At 49.4% G+C, this 16,119-nt stretch overlaps 3 protein-coding genes across 6 annotated transcripts in view; 1 reads left to right on the top strand and 2 right to left on the bottom strand.

The window, feature by feature from the left end:
• The window catches only part of LOC117847964 (leucine-rich repeat receptor protein kinase MSL1), a 35,431-nt gene extending 33,429 nt beyond the window's left edge, over nucleotides 1–2,002 (bottom strand). Inside the window, exons 1-2 of the mRNA XM_072291257.1 lie at nucleotides 1,976–2,002; nucleotides 1,770–1,927 (exon numbers count right to left, since the gene is read on the bottom strand). Of these exons, the coding sequence (XP_072147358.1) occupies nucleotides 1,770–1,927; nucleotides 1,976–2,002 (185 nt within the window). The remainder of the gene's footprint in view (nucleotides 1–1,769; nucleotides 1,928–1,975) is intronic.
• Nucleotides 2,003–2,536: 534 nt separating this feature from the next.
• Nucleotides 2,537–11,209, top strand: LOC117844147 (protein STRUBBELIG-RECEPTOR FAMILY 8). Of its 4 annotated transcripts, none has more exons than XM_034724923.2 (18): nucleotides 2,538–3,049; nucleotides 3,597–3,744; nucleotides 3,848–3,919; nucleotides 4,023–4,088; nucleotides 4,184–4,255; nucleotides 4,341–4,412; nucleotides 5,034–5,105; nucleotides 5,194–5,259; nucleotides 5,350–5,415; nucleotides 5,525–5,904; nucleotides 6,180–6,433; nucleotides 7,145–7,416; nucleotides 7,587–7,731; nucleotides 8,209–8,351; nucleotides 8,426–8,582; nucleotides 8,827–8,992; nucleotides 9,077–9,149; nucleotides 10,596–11,209. In XM_034724923.2, exons 1-17 carry the CDS (start codon nucleotides 2,965–2,967, stop codon nucleotides 9,112–9,114), a joined length of 2,274 nt encoding a protein of 757 aa, XP_034580814.1. In that variant the 5' UTR covers nucleotides 2,538–2,964; the 3' UTR covers nucleotides 9,115–9,149; nucleotides 10,596–11,209. The 4 variants fall into 4 exon arrangements, with proteins under 4 accessions (XP_034580819.1, XP_034580814.1, XP_034580811.1 ...); XM_034724920.2 differs by having other exon boundaries at nucleotides 10,591–11,209; XM_034724928.2 differs by lacking the exon at nucleotides 10,596–11,209 and having other exon boundaries at nucleotides 2,537–3,049; nucleotides 8,830–8,992; nucleotides 9,077–10,090.
• Nucleotides 11,035–14,587, bottom strand: LOC117844140 (lipoxygenase 2.3, chloroplastic). Its single transcript, XM_034724906.2, has 4 exons — nucleotides 14,056–14,587; nucleotides 13,550–13,815; nucleotides 12,817–13,378; nucleotides 11,035–12,737 (listed from the first exon to the last, which is right to left on the bottom strand). Exons 1-4 carry the CDS (start codon nucleotides 14,393–14,395, stop codon nucleotides 11,221–11,223), a joined length of 2,685 nt encoding a protein of 894 aa, XP_034580797.1. The 5' UTR covers nucleotides 14,396–14,587; the 3' UTR covers nucleotides 11,035–11,220.
• Nucleotides 14,588–16,119: the final 1,532 nt, after the last annotated feature.

Genomic DNA, 16,119 nt, shown 5'->3' with positions numbered 1-16,119 from the left:
GCGCTTGCGTCTGAGGATCCCTAGTATACCACATCCTCTAGTTTAAGGATCAGATCATAAGTTCCTTTCCCACCCTTACCTTTTGATCTCCACCAGCTCCCTTGAACCTCCCCACCCTCCTGCTCTTTGTCGCAAGTTTCTGGGCTCAGACTTGCAAGTGTTGCTGTTGAAATAACCGTCTATGCTAACTAATACATTGCATTCGTGTAGAGCTGCGCCTCGCCGACGGCTTCTACGAGCTGCACCCGGCGCCAGAAGACGACGGTGTAGCTGAGCTCCTGCCCCCAGAAGCCGAAGTCGCCCCCGAAGTCGAGCAGTTCTTTTCCTCCTTGCTCGAAGGCAAGCCCCGGTTGCATGAAAACCCTGTGTTGTTTTACCAGACTTGCGCATGCCTTCTGTAACATGCCTGTGCATTTACGTATAGGAGTTGTTTGGAACCCTAGATGCATGACTTAGTTTCCCATGATCTGAACACTAGCTGTTGGACCGAGTAGCTGCTTGCTTAATTAGGAGACGGTAAAAGCCGAGTGATTCCCTGTCACTCGCGAGTTGTAGGAGTTGGATGTCTACCTTCCTGTTACAACTGTAAGGACGATGGACGGGGCAGGGTTTGGGTAACTCTTTGGTGGTCGGATGATCGCCCCGTCTGTCTATGAAAACTTGCTAAGGCCCGACAGTGGTGGTGTTCGTGATCAAGTGTTTGAAAGTACTAACCTCATACTTAGTATGGGATGAGGAAGCCTAGTACCGGATTGAACCTAGACGTGAGCGGTCGCCCCATTGTTCTTGGAACGGAGTTTCCCCTGCTGGTTGTCGCACGTGGTGACAAGCGTGGTCACAGAACGGCAGAGGCCGGGTCGGTGAAACCTTGCACCAAAGGAAATGGGCCCGACACGGGTTAGGGGATTGATGGGGAAGGCCGACACAGGAAGCGACCTCTGGGTGCGCGGATGTCGTGAGGTTAGGTTCACCATGCATGGTTAAAGAACTCGAATCGATTCGTCTGCCTCTCACAGTTTGAGACTGCTTGATCGCTATGTCACCCTGAGTAAATGAGGAATCTAATGATGACATGGTTTTGTTGATATATATACATACCTTGTTTTGGTTCTATGATTGCTTAGAATAGGTTGCAAAACCTAGACCGGTTAATGAACTTAGAACCGAAGCTAAAACTTGAAAATAGGGTCTTACTTAGTGCTTTTGGCAAACAAACCCCTCAGCCATAAAGCCTTGCATGTCTAGAAGTGTGGAGTAGCCTTACTCCTGTCGGTTAAGTCTTGTTGAGCTTAGTAGCTCAGCCTTGTTGTGGCTCCTGTTTTTTTTCAGGTGTTGTTGCTGCTCCCGACCCTTCTCCTGCTGGCACTTGGCCGCCCCAACTCCCTCCGGGTTGGACGGTCGAGTGGGATCCCTCCTCGGACGGCGAGGAGAGGGATCAGTGATGTTCCGGCTGGCCTCGCCAGGGATGTCCGACCCCGACGTTGCTTCCGCTAGTGGTTTTACTTTCCGTTGCCTTCTGAAAACCTTGTAAACTCTGATGTTTATTTCATAATCAAACTAAGTGGTTAAGTTGTTAACTCGGTGGACTCGTTGTACTCTCTGGAACCGCTCACCTTCGTGTGGGTCTGCTAAAATGGTCCTGTTTAAGTGGTTAAATCGGAGGAAATCTGACGGCACTTCGTGTTTACTCGGCTTAGGCATGAGCGTCGCGTATCAGGCGGCTAAATCATGTTTAACCAAGTAGATCCGAAGTGGATCCGCCACAGTACCCTGATGAGGCGGTACTCTTGGCGGCCTCGAGGTTGTCGTAGATGAGGCTGAAGCCAGTGGACTTGCCTCCTCCGAAGTAGGTGTGGAACTTGAAGACGAAGATGGTGTTAGGGTCCTTCACCTCGTACACCTTGGCTAGTCTCTTCTTCAGCTCAACCTACACAGAGAGAGCACACAGAAAAACTGAGATCCATGACAAAATCACACGATGCAACAGCAGTGCCCAGGACATCGTCACAGATTGACGCCTAGGAGTAACAAGATGGAGGCAGAGAGGTGGCACCTGGACAGGGAGACGGAGCAGCGGCGGCAGGCGGAGGGGGCAACACTTGGACGGCGAGGGGTGGCGGCACCTGGACGGAGTTAGGAGGCGACAGGGAGGCGATGCGGTTGGGATGGGAAGGATGGGGAGGAGCAGCGACGATGAGGCGCAGGGATGGGGGAGGCGTAGGAGCGACGCCGTGACGGCGCTTGCAAGCGGCACAGGGGAATATACGTCCGGTGTTTCGAGGTGGGGAGGTCTCACCCGGTGGAAAAGGCAGGGATAGGATCAACCTCCCCCGCCGGCCGCGCTCCCAAACACCATGGAATTTTAGCCCGGGACCGAATTGCGGCGCGGGGGTCCAATCTAGGGAAAATTCTGGATCCACTTGGGGACTGGGCCTCCCAAACTAGCCGTAGTGCCCCGGCCGGCCGGCCCACCACGGCACCGGATCGCCCGCCGCAGCGCACCGCAGCAACGGCATCTCGCGCGGCGCGCACGTGACCGCCTCCCTTCCTCCATACGCTTTCCCAGTCTCCCTCGGCTCCACGCCTCCGCCCTTTCCCTCCCAAAACGAAAAGCTTCCCTCCCTCCCTCCGCACCAAACCAAAACCCCAAACCCTTGCCGCCCCGGGAGCATCTGCATCGCCCAGCCGACCACGCCGGGCGATTCGGCCCCCTATAGGTCGTCGGGCTCCTCCAATTCCCGACCGGGTCCCGTGATCCGAGCGCGATCTCGCGGGTCGGCGCGGAATTGGGGGAGGGATTTCAGACGGCGCCGCAACTCGCAAGCCCGCGGCTCCCCCGGAAGCTTCCGGAACGTTCTAGGGCCTCCTGCTCCGGTTCGCGCGCGCTCGGGATTGCTCGATCCAGCCCGGGATTTCGCCGGGAACCGGCGCGGCGGGTTTAGGGGCCGCGCGTGAGGAGTCGGAATGGCGGCGCCGCGCCGCCTCCTCGCCGTGGCGGTGCTCTGCGCCGCGTTCGCCTCCGCTGCTTCCTTCACCGACCCCCCCGATGGTGAGTCCTGGACCTCTGTTCCGTAGGCGATCGAGCACTGCCCCCTGGGTGCGCTCTGCTCTTCGCGCTTGCGCACGCGAGCGCGCGGTGTCTCGGAGCGTGCGTGTCGATCCGGTTCCGAGCGGGCGTGTGGGTGTTGTTTCTTGCGCGCCGTCTGGCACTGGCTTGTAGCTTGACCCGATCCATGCCGCGCGCGCCTGGGCGTGTGTCTATGCATGCTTGGGATAGCGTTTAGCTCCGTGATCGTTGTCTATGGTCGCGGGATGGTCATCTGTGGCGTTTAGCCCTTTGATCGTTGGCTATGGTTAAGGGGATGGCCGTTTGTGCGTGCTCACACTTGGGATTGGTAGTGGTCGTTGCGTTTAGCCCTGGGTACAGAATAAGACTGTGTGCTCGCTTCCCTTTTCTCAATGCCTTGGTGGGATGCAAATATGCAATCCTGTTGTCTGTTTGTGTTTTGGTGCTCTGAAGTTGGGATTTTGTATGCATTAGGTTCTAACAGGCTCGTAGTTGTGCTTATTTTGTCATTGTCTTTGCCGCATCGCAGCGATAGGACTTTGGGGGTTATATCGCACATTGGAGTCGCCGTGGCAGCTTTCTGGTTGGACATTCCAGGGTGGCGACCCATGCAGTGAGGGTGGTGGGCGTGGACGGTGGCGAGGCGTCTTTTGCAAGGGATCGTCAGTTGTCACAATGTAATTCTTTAGTTAATTCATTAACTTGTTGATTAGTTTTCCTAACAAATTAATAGAAAGCTGACCAATTGGCTTTGTTATTTGCTCTGTTACTCACATGCAGAAGCATTAGCGGGCTCGGAGTTGGTGGATGGCTTGGCCCAGAGCTGCTCAAGTTTCAGTCATTGAAAAAACTGTGAGCTTCTAATTGCCAAGTTTTTGTACTCTGATAGCTAATTTTGATTTCGCAATTGATGATTCGATTTAGTTTCTGGTGCTTTACTTCATGTTGATGATAGGGATCTGAGCTTCAATAACATTACTGGTGAAATCCCGCCCACTTTGCCCCCAAATGTGGAACACCTGTATGTCCCTTTTCCCTTCTTTGGCTACCAATTTTAGGTGACTTAAATACTTAAATTTAAAGTATGAATGACGCGCCCATGTTTCTGTCTTGCAGAAATTTGGCAGCCAACAAGTTTGAAGGGAATATACCAGCATCATTGCCATGGTTGCACTCCCTGAAATACCTGTGAGTGTACTTTTGGGAATGGAGCATTTCACATTCTGAGATCTGGTTGCACAATTTACTGATGGATCTGTAACCATTATCGCAGGAACTTCAGCTACAATAAACTCTCTGGAGTAATTGGTGATGTTTTTGTTAACATGGATAGCTTAGAAACGATGTAAGATTCCCACATCTTAATTACTTAATCGTTTGTCCACTTGGAAGTGAATTATTTTATTTCACTTTGACGTTATATATCACGCGCAACAAGACATGGAAATTCTTCCTTTAACGTATGCATCTACAGTAGAAACTTCAGCTGTACATTAGTGTATACGTATTCATTTGCTAGCTTTTATTCCTCTGATATTTGTTGGTATGGCCCTTGTTACTTGTTCAGTTGTGCCCATACATGTTTTCTGCATCTCACCATTGGCTGTCTGATGATTTCTTTCATTCACAACGAATTGTTTGTTGTGGTTTGTGCCGATCACATAGACTATGTTGTCTGCTCATTGATTGTCCTAAATATTCGTATTTTGTTTCCTTATCTCTCTTTCCTTTTCATTTTCTTTTTGTTAAGATGTGTTCTGTGCTTCCTTGAAACAGTCTTCCACATATTTGTTCACGAGGATCCAGCTCATTTTGTTTGTTGAAAGAAGTGCACATTTTGATACTAGAACAGTTCTTTTCCACCCTAAATGGCATTTTCCCATCCTCAGCATCCTTGCAAATAACAATGTCCCCAACTTATTTGATCTTTACCACTCATGTGAAGTTTATTCCCCCTGGTTTTCAGGGATTTGTCATTCAACGCTTTCAGCGGTGACCTACCAAGATCGTTTAGCTCATTGACTAACCTCCACTATCTGTAAGAATGACCTGCCGGTTGGAGCTATTTCATGCAGATTGATGCAGAACTTGTTTGAATATATTGTTTCTTGTATTTGCATTTGCAGTTATCTACATCATAACGAGTTCACAGGATCTGTGATTTTGTTAGCAGGCCTTCCACTGTCATCCCTGTAAGAAACTGGATTTGCTGCTTAAAAATATTGGTCCGCGTTTTATCAATCTTAACTTCTAATGCTGATGATCGTAAACTTCTTTCACAGCAACATTGAAAATAATCACTTCAGTGGTTATGTTCCCGGAACATTTGAGTCCATTCCTGAGCTGAGGTATTAAATTCTGCTATACTTTGCCTCCCCTTCCTCTCTGACTATCTCTATGTGTCATGGCTTCAAATCTCTTCTAAATAAATGATTAACTTTCTGGTCAACATTCCAGGATTGATGGAAACCAGTTTCAACCTGGTTTCAGATATGCATCGTCCTCATTTACTAGGAGGACCCATTCACCTCCACCTCAATCTTTGCCTCCAACTCCACCTCCACCTCCAACCCGACCACCTCCACCAGCAGCTAAGCAGAATCCAAAGCGCAAGCCAAAATCTCCAAAGCCTTCTTTGGTGTATTCTTCTCTGCAAAGTAACAGCCAGCATAGGAAGTCACACTCTCGAGTGACAGTTGCTGCAGTAGCTAGTGCCACATGTACAGTGTTTCTACTACTCATTGTTGGATTGGTTCTGAAAAGTTGGAAAAGCTGTTCATTGTGCCCTAAGAGCACCTCTAACTGTGCCAAGACTTTCCCAGCCAATATGGAAGCAGGTAGAACTGGAGCTTAAATTATTTAAGCATAACATTCATGCATTTGTAGTTGATAGCCAGGCTTCTAATTATTTATACTCATTAAAAATCTAGGACCAAACTGTAAATCCAGGACTCGTCATAAAACATGAACTCTTTGTTATTTTCAAGGCACATTGATTAAATTCATCCATGTACAGATGTTTGCTTTTCATTTTCTTCATGCTGCATTTTCTATTTATGGATTAGACCAAGACTCTTTCGCAACACTGAAACTCATATTTTCCATTTTGCAGTCCCTAAAGCAAATGAGGTCCTGTACTCTTGGAGTTCTCTGTTGATTGGCAGTGATCCTTCATCTACTAATGACATTACATCTGACAGAGTTCCCAAAATAAAAAGTTGGTCCAAGACATCTAAAAACCTTCTAACTGCTAAACAGTTTCCAGCTGCTGACATTCTGGCAGCTACCAGGGACTTCAATGAAGAATGCCTTATCGGTGAAGGTTTCACTGGCCGAGTTTACAGAGGCGATTTTTCTGATGGCCAGGTATGGTACTTTGATAAACATACATTTATTGCTGTCTTCTGTAGTAGCCTTGTTGGAAAGTAGCATTATTGTTTGTCACTTAATCTAGACGAAGCTCTTATGACATGAATCAAGTCTGATTTCTAGAACATGCATCTCATAGCCCTAATAGCTGAAATGTGCCATCAGTTCTTTCTAACTATAGTCTACTGCTATTTTCATTCATAAAAATCCATAAATTGGTCTTATTTCCCTTCTGTGTTGGCATGAAGTTTGTTTTTCTGTGTTGACTGCTGCAGGCTCTTTGTGCTTTCTTTTTCTGGGAATTCCTATTTACTGTTTGCATGAGTAACAAGCCACTGTTTACTGTCTGTCTGGGACGGTGGACATCATGGTTAAGGGGTTTGGGGGAGGTATAACCCCCTGTCCCCCTCTGACCACAGAAAGGTTCTGATAATAGTGGTTGCTGTGAGGGGAGGAAGCACACGTTTTTTTTTTCTTGATGTCTTGAATCTTGATAATTTGCATTTTAAGGCGCAAGGAGGATGGGATGCGTGGTCTTATATGTCACTCTCTGAAATAAGTATCTTAATGGGACCTTGTTCTTCTGCAGCATATAAAGTTTGTGATTTTTCTAAATAGTTGAAGTACGGTTTTACCAAATTTGCTGCAGGTCATGATTTTCTCTATACTTTTACATGTATAATTAAACATTTCTCAATGTCTTCACAGCTCCTGGCTATCAAGAGGATTGACATGGTAGACCTATCATTATCAGAACAAGATGAATTGATGGACATGCTTTGGAATATCTCCAGATTAAAGCACCCTAATATCTGTGCGCTTGTGGGATATTGTGTGGAGTTTGGACATTGTGCGCTTCTATCTGAGTATGCAGAAAATGGCTCTCTTGATGATCTTTTGTTTTCAGCAGCCACAAGATCCAGGGCTTTGTCATGGAAAGCTCGGATGAAGATTGCTCTTGGAGTTGCCTATGCTCTGGAGTAAGATTTACACTCTCACCAAATTCCTTTACATCCTTTATTTTGTACGACGTGGTTATTAATTACACCAATATCAACTTTAATAGCCCATTTTGGTTTTTAAGTGCAACCACTGATGAGATTTTGTACAGGCATTATTTCCCAATTTTTATATGTATCTTTGTCTGCAGATACATGCACTTGACGTGTTCCCCTCCAGTTGCTCATGGAAATATTAAAGCGAGAAATATTTTGCTTGATGCTCAGCTCATGCCCTACCTCTGTGACAGCGGATTAACCAAGTTAAGCCATTTTGTCAGCACCGCAAGAATAATGGTCAGTGTCCTCAAGTTTCCCAGCTACCAAGGATAGTATTACTACTTTGTATGTAATCTTTAGCATGGTTATACAGTTATCTATTCGATTGATTCTAGGATCAAGTTGCACCATGGATGCCATTCCTCTTCCAGTTTTATCCTCATGCATAAGTGATCATGGCCTCTCCTGATTGGAATTTCAATTCAAAACAGAAATTGCTCTTGTTCAAAAATTAAGGTTTATCACTGGATATGCTCAACTTATCAAATGTTGGTGTAAGATTGTTAGTTTTCTTGCTTGATCTTTCCCTCCAAACATTTTAAGCCTGTTAGTGTATTATGTCCCCTAAAAAAATGATACATAATAACAAATGTTGCTTCTATGTTCAATGCATGCTTTAAGCCTGCAACTTAAAATTGAGTTCCTTTAACTCGATCCATTGGTCATCGATGGTTTCTCATTTGATTATTTTTTAACAATTCCTCACCTGCACAGAAGGATCCAGAAGCTATCACCAGTGCTAAAGGCTATGCTGCCCCTGAACTTACTGAGCCAGGAGCAGATGCCATCAAAGCTGATATTTACAGTTTTGGTGTGATTTTACTTGTTCTTTTGACTGGGCAAAAGGCTTTTGACAGGTATGTATTCTTTGTTCTAACACTGTTGTACCAAAGTTGCAATCTGGATTTCTAAAGGATCTTTACCTCTTCAGTTCAAGGAGGCAAAATGAGCAGTTTCTAGTAGAATGGGCAGCTCCTCATCTCAATGACCTTGATTCTTTGGAAAGAATAACTGACCCAAGAATTAGTGGCTCTATGCCAGCTAAAGCTATCTCTTCATTAGGCATCATCATCTTGCTTTGCATCAAGGTAGTTCTCCATTTTCTTTTCTGGTACATATTGCTTTGGACATTTGGGCTTAGTGACACAACTTTGAAGTTGCAGATCGTACCTGGTGCTATTGGAAATACTAAGAGTTTTCTGTATATATTGTTGATGGCATTAACACTGAAAATATATTTTCGCAGCAATTCTAATGCTGTCAAGATTGATCGATTAGATTTTACCACAAGTTTCTGTGGCAATAACTTACGGTATTTCTTTTACATTTCAGCAGTCACCAGATCTCCGCCCGCCGATGACAATCATAGCAAACAAATTAGTAAAGCTTGTCCAATCAACAGGTCTTCAAAAGACTAGCACAGCACAGCACTTTGAGTTCAATGCTCAGGACCCCTCTTTCGTAACAACTCGACCTTACTTTGAGCCATCCTCTACTGGTATCTCACTTGATAACACTTCTTTCTTAAACTCTTGCTATTAAAGTTACGATATTAAAGTCTCAACTTGATTATTTTGTTCAGTCAGCCAGGGTGGAACCGAGAGCTGCATCTCCCAATGATGAAGGCCTGTTGTGTTCTTCCCCAATCCTTCCAGGTCTCATTCTGCCTTATCCACTCAATGGCACTCCAAGTATCTCAACCCTCCCAACTCTTTCCCATTTCTTACTGATGCCAGTTGGCAATGCCCAAATCTGCTGTGTTGCAACACCCTGATTACCGGATGACATCGGATAGATTCAAGTTTTAACCATTGTCTACATAGAAATGAGTGAAACAAACTGTAGTTAACTCCTGCAGAAATTGGTGCAAGCCTGGTTACCCGTACAGCCATGGCTTACGGGTTCAGGGTTCTTACCCCACATCACTTTGGGACCGGAGTTTCAGTTGAGCCCCATATGGAGGTGATATTTTTGGCTCTTATGTAGTTTGTCCAGGATCCCCGGCCCATTGGCTGGTCCAGGCTTACACCTGCCCTCACTTCCTGTATAGTCATCAGCTGTGTACGCTCGCTGCCTATGAAAAAAAACCGCGAAGATAAGACGTTTGCTAGTGGACATTGGCCTCCATGCTCTCCAGCGGCATCCGATCTGGCTTGGTCCAGAACTGCCCATCATGCTACTGGGCTGTGGCTCACATGTTTCGTGTGAATATTTTTGGATGGTACCCACAGGTCCTCTCTGCTGTGCTGCTCGTGATATGCACGGAGAAATTGACCAGTCTGTGGTTCGTATATTCTGTAAAAGGTGAATGTGTGGATTCAAATTAAACTGGATGGGGGACTAACCCTGCAGGCCGGATCAATTTTTTTTACCTGAGAAAATAACACCACATGCAAATTAGGTGTTTCAAATACCCATTTGTGTCTCAATTCCATATAGATTTTTCTCACCAAATGACCGATGTCCCATATTCCATAAGGTGTTACAGATATTTTGTATGCATGAATAATTGTGTCAAGCTCGTTTCTAGCTAGTAGGAGTCATGTAAGACAATTATTTTATGCAAACTCAAGGAAAATATGGTCGGTCTCTATGATGAATATGCCAAACTACAAGAAAACTTTTTGTTAAGCTTATTAGGTGTTGGCTTGGCCCCTCGGCCTTGGGACCATGGAAGTCACCCTTCCGACGGTCGAAAGCAAAGAGGGAAGCCCCCCTAGTGCACCCTCTCAAATGTCAATCTAACCTGGATGGCGCTCGCGCATTTGGTTTGGCCCGCCTTCCTTTGAGTGGCTGGTGGTGTTAGGTTATAAGGAATTGAGATGTATGCAGGCATTTGAAAACACCCTAACTTTCATTTTTTATCTTCGCAATTTTTTTCTTGTTTACACTTGAATAATGAACTCAATGGCTGAGGTATCATACAACTATACCTAGAGAGAATGAAATTTGGTATCAAAGTTGCTAAGATGTGGTAATATAATCACTCCATAGTTAGAATTTGGGGGCATCTCTTGGTAATAATGCCCAAAGACCATAAAAAAAATCTATTAGTATAGTGACATCTTGGTAATAATGCCGTCTTTATTTGCGAAGCTTAGGAAAATTTGAGGCTATGCATGAAGAAGGCCAACGTCAATAGCACGGGGAAGGAGGCGGACGGCAGGTGGAGCGGTGAGGCAGGGAGCCACATGCCACTAGTGGCGAAGAAGGACGACTGATGGGAGGTGATGACAATGGTGGAAGTGGAAGAGCAGCAAAAATGGAGTGGTTACTATAGTTAGGGTGCAGCTAGGGCAGTGGTGGACTACGACATGGAGGTAAACACGGCACTAGCTAGAGAGACAAATGGAGGAGGGTGTGAGGCAAGGATCGAGCACAGAGATGTTTCAACGAAGAAGAAAAATAGTAGTAGCGCTCGATGGAAGGAAGAAGATTAAGGAGAAGCGCACGATTGAGATCGTGCGGTTGAGGTGCATCGTCTTAAGCGAGCCAGCGAGGGAACCTAAAAACCAGGTCACTGTCAATGACAAAGCTAGCTAGTAGCATAACTACCCTTTATATTAACTAAAAAACGTCTCTCTTGCAGTGACACATGTACAATCAATAGGTACTACAGTCGTGTACAGAGTGGTACATTTTATTTCACAAGCCGCCTGCTACATGCAATAATAATGCAATCATCTCCCCTGGATGCATGGGGAGCTCAATGCAAGATCATCTGGATCAGATGGAGATGCTGTTGGGGATGCCCCTCCCGGTGACCCCCGGCTTGGAGAAGGGCTTGAGCAGCTCGTAGGGCACGACCCCTGCGCCGCACCGGTTCCTGAGCTCTGGGTTGTTGTTGCACTCGTCGACGTATCCCTCGATCTCCTTCATCCTCCCGCCGAACTTCTCGAACGCCGCCTTCACCATGGGCTCCGCCAGCCACGCCGGCTCGGCGTGGTCGCCCATGTACTCCTCGTCGGGCGAGTGCGAGGAGAGGATGTCCAGCGTGGTCATCACCGTGATGGCCTGCATCTGCGTTGGGAGCATGTCCAGCAGCGTCCCCTCCGGCTGGTCCAGGAACCTCTTCATCTCGTCGTCCCGGCCCTCCTCCACCGGCATGTTCTTCCGGATCACGGTGGGGCGGTTGGGGAAGTAGCCGCCGTAGTGGTACTGCCCGAAGTTCACCGCCGAGTGGTGCCCCGACGTGACCCACATGATGGTGGTGAGCGTCTCGACGAGGGCGTCCCGGCCGTCGAGCACGGGCCACCACGGCTCGTCCTTCTTGTCGCCGTGCCCCACCGTGCGCACCTCCTCCCAGAACGCCTGCAGCTCGGCGTCGCCGGCGACGGCCTCGTCCGACTTGTAGTATATCTTCACATAGTCCGCCGCCCACTGCTTGATGGAGTTCCAGACCATGAGCCCGTCGTTGGCGTAGGGGTAGTCCTTGATGACGAGCTCCAGCTCGCCGTCGTCCTTTCGCACGGCGAGCCCCCGCCGGACGAGGTCGTTGGGCAGCGCCTCCGTGTCGAACTGCCACGTGGCGTAGGCGGCGGAGCTGAGCTCGACGGAGTACTTCCCCGGCCAGAACGCCGCCTCGATGATGCCGTCGGCGTTGATGAGGCTCTCCCTGGCCAGCGCGTTGATCTCCATGGTGTAGCGGAAGTGCGGGTGCAGGAGGCGGTAGACGGGGTGGAGGCGGCTGAGCTGCCGGTTGGCGGCGATGATGTAGGGCTCGACGCAGCAGTGGGTGCGCAGCCAGTGGCTGACGAGCTGGTGGTAGCCGGTGTCGTGGGTGAGGACGTGGGCCTTGGCGAGCTTCCAGAGCCAGGCGCCGGTGGCGTCGGGCCCGTGGGTGAAGACCCGCTTCCACTGGGGCTTGGTCGGCGACTGCGGCCGCGTGAGCTCGATGGCCAGCGGCATGAGGGTGCCGGCGTCGGTGAGGAAGAAGACGGTGCGGGAGCCGTAGAGTGTCGTGTCGGGCTGCTCGCGGACGCGGAGCACGTAGGGGAGGAACACGTCGTGGTAGTCGAGGATGAAGAGGCGCTTCGCCGCCAGCGCCTCCTCCACGCTCAGGTTGTTGTTCATCTGCTTCTCCAGGATCTCCCTGGTGATGGCCGACTCCGCCGGGCCGTACACCGCCGGGTCCAGCTTGCTCTTGATGGGGAACTCGGTGAGCAGCTCGATGGACAGCGGGTTGAGACCCGCCAGCGTCTGCCTCGCGAACTCCTCGTCCTTGAACCACGAGAACCGGTCCCCTGCCATCGATTTCGATTAATTCTCAGGTAAGAACTATCTGTTAATGAATCAGATGAGAAAGATCAGCTGCATGCTTACTGCCCATCATCTCGGGGATCTCGAAGCGGAGGACGTGGTCGGTGGTGTCCTCGACCAGCTTGACCATGCGGGGGACGACGGTGCGGATGGCGTCGAAGCCGGTCTGGGCCGGGAGGGGGATGCCGTCGCTGTAGAGGTCGTCAATGGCGGGGAAGTGTTGGAACCGGAGCTCCTTCTTGATGAGCAGCGGCTGGATCGCGGGGAGCAGCGCGTGGAGCCCCGACCGGAGCGTGGTGGCGCCGAACGTGAGCTGCTTCACCTCCGAGAACCACTCGTCGCGGGGCACGTAGTTGTGCCCGTCCCGCCGCTCCGTCAGCGGGTCCCGCTGCGTCCGGGCGCGGCCGGTGCGGCACCGGCGAGGGTAGGGGAACTCGGCGCTGCCGCCGAGGACGGGGCGCTGGTGGGCCGGGTTCCGGTCCGGGTCGCCGAGGTCGTTGTACACGTCGTAGTCGTAGACGCGCTCGAAGGACTTGCGCTCGCCGTGCCCGTTGCCGCGCAGCGTCTCCAGCTCCTTCTTCCTCAGCTCCGACAGGCCCTCGGGCGTCTCCGACGGCAGGTACGACTGCACGGACACATGCAGGAACAACGACTGTTAGATCCACCGGTCGATCTGTACAGTGCCATGCATGGTATTATATATACGTTGTATTTGTATATATGTATATCTTGCAAGTTATGGAAGGATGATCGATCATGGAGATAGATGGTCTGAGAAGCCTAGCTCCGAGGAGACCTTGACGGTGAAGAAGACGCGCTTCTCCGGGTTGTCGAACTTGGAGTGAACCCAGGAGTTGCAGTCGAAGGTGACGGCGGAGCTGTCGTCGCCGCCGGTGACGAGCCTGATCTCCTTGATGAAGGTCTCCTTGTGGTGCTCGTTCTCCACCAGCACGGCGCCCACCGGCCCGAACGACGCCGGCACCTTGAACTCCGCCTCGTAGCGGCCCTCCACCAGCGTCTTGTGCGCGAACGCCGTCACACGCTCCTTCTCCAGACCCGTCTCTGCTCCACCCAGCCGACACAGTCCAGATGCGCACAGTCAGATCTTTGCCGATATTCGTCATCTCATAATCAAGATTTGTTTGGGGTCATGCAGCAGACTATAGTAGTGCACTTTGTACTTTGATTTGTCGAGAGCATCTTGCTTTCTCGAATCATTTGTAGTAGCATTCATTTTTTTTTACTAGGTTTATTAGCAAAGATTTCGTCAAGCAGCAGCGTCACTAGTCACACGCTACTCACTTGGGTCGACCTCGGAGCTGACGAGCTCGAGGAGCAGCGACTTGCCGAGGAGGTCGCCGATGTCGTCGAGGCCGCGGGTGGCGTACATCCGCCCGATGGCCGTCGATGCCTCCACCGTGGCCCTCACCGTCAGCATCTTCTCCACGGTGGCGGCCGTCACGGCGCCGCCGATCTCCTCCGTCGCGCTGCAGCTGATCCTCGGCATGCCGTGCCGCCGGGACGACGACGAGGACCCCCCGACGACCCTCCTGGACGGCAACGACGGCGCCGGGCGCGCGCCGACTACATTGCCCTGGTGCCCCGGCAGCACCAGAGGCTGCTTCAGGTTCAGGTGCAGCATGGCTGCCCTGTACCCTACACCTCGGCCCTAAGCTCCTAGCTGCTTCGTCCTCGGTGAGCTCCGAGCTAGTAGTCTCGGATCGAGTGATGAGGAGCTCGCTCTGAGCTTGTGGTGTGCCGCGGCGTGTGGGCATATGTAGCGAGCCGGCCTGACGACGGAGAGGCCGGCCGTGTTGCACGTGGGAAAATATCTGCGCACTGTGCTGTGTGTGTGCAGCGTGCTCTCGATCGCTTCTGAAACCATCTCTTGCATTGGGAGGAATAATGGCTGCTTAGAGTTTGAAAGGGCAATGGCATTGGCATCACTCTTGATGGGCTACTTCTTCCGAACTTCTCCCGGGGGATCGGATTGGGGGGATGTCGGTCATGGTCACGGCCTTCCCTTCTTTTCTTTTTTTTGTGGTCATTAGGATTACCGTGCAGCGCTACTGCTAGCTTTCGCCTTCCTGTTTCTCTGGTCTACTTCGCATGGACTATTCGGCCAGGACGATGGGTTGCTTTCGTTGCGCACAAAGATCCATGGAGTGAAAACAAGCAAGATCGAATCTTGATTTACATTGTGCTATTATGTTGACACCATTCCTCTGTAAAATGTTGATGGCGCATCCATATACTAAATGCCATCAACAGGTGTTTGGACAAAGATTTGAATACATACACACATGCCGTATCAGTTTCATAAGAGTTTCATGCGTATTAAATATAAGTAACACATTAGCAAATTTGATGATGTGGCTAAGCATTCATGAGCAAAGAGCTGGGAGCAGTTTTTAATGAAATGCTCACCGTTTCCAACACGTTGAAAACCATGTGAAACTCCTATTGAGATGCTTTGCGTTTCATCTCCATATATTTCATCAATTCTCGTTGGTCGCTTACATGCAACGTTTAAATGATATGGTAGCCTATGGAACCACGAAAATAAATTTTTGCATTGACTCAAATATGATTAGATGACATTGGTGAGGGTTTCATTCGAATTAAATGATATGATACATCATCCAATATGATGACATGTCAAAGATTTATGAGAACGGATTGGAGAAGGGGATTTTGTCAGGATGAAACTGGGTGTACAATATTTTTTGAAACATATTGAAATTACATAGTTTCATTTCAATACTTCTTTTTTTTCGAATCAGGTGCATTGCAATTTAAAAGTCTACAACTTTTCTACAAAACTGTGATATATGAAAGTGAAAACTCTAGCCGCGCCTGAGATATTTACATTGATAGGGGGAAAAGGCTGGAGCTTATATTGCTAGCAAGTACCCTATCTACTAGTAACTAGGCTCGTACTGTTGGAAAACAGCAGCACACAGTTCCCTTGCCGCGCAATTATTGGTCGATCAACCGTTAGCCACACTGCTGGGAAAAGCTCCAGTACTGGTTTCTAACCCCTAGTAGCCATACTGTACACACACAACTCCATCTCGCTAGCTCCATGGCTAACGCTATCTGCCTATCTCTTCAACCTTTTCTCTTCCTGGTTGGAAACCCTTCAGCTAACTCTTTTGGCTTGGGTATGGGAGATCAGGCTTACAGGAGCTAGCACCTCGTGGTTACTCCATCTCTCTCGCTAACATTTCGATGGACACCGCATCGACGAGAGAGTCCAAGAGTGAAGGCAGGCATGCATTGGACTAGGAGGCATATGGACAAGCCTCACCCGGCACCGCATGTGACCGCCCCATCGTTTACAGGCCCAGCAGCTAGCCATTATGC

This window comes from Setaria viridis, chromosome 1 (genome assembly GCF_005286985.2).
Source record: "Setaria viridis chromosome 1, Setaria_viridis_v4.0, whole genome shotgun sequence".
NCBI classification, from domain to species: domain Eukaryota; kingdom Viridiplantae; phylum Streptophyta; class Magnoliopsida; order Poales; family Poaceae; genus Setaria; species Setaria viridis.
Note: the sequence above shows the minus strand (reverse complement) of the source record. Positions and strands in the feature narration are given on the sequence as shown.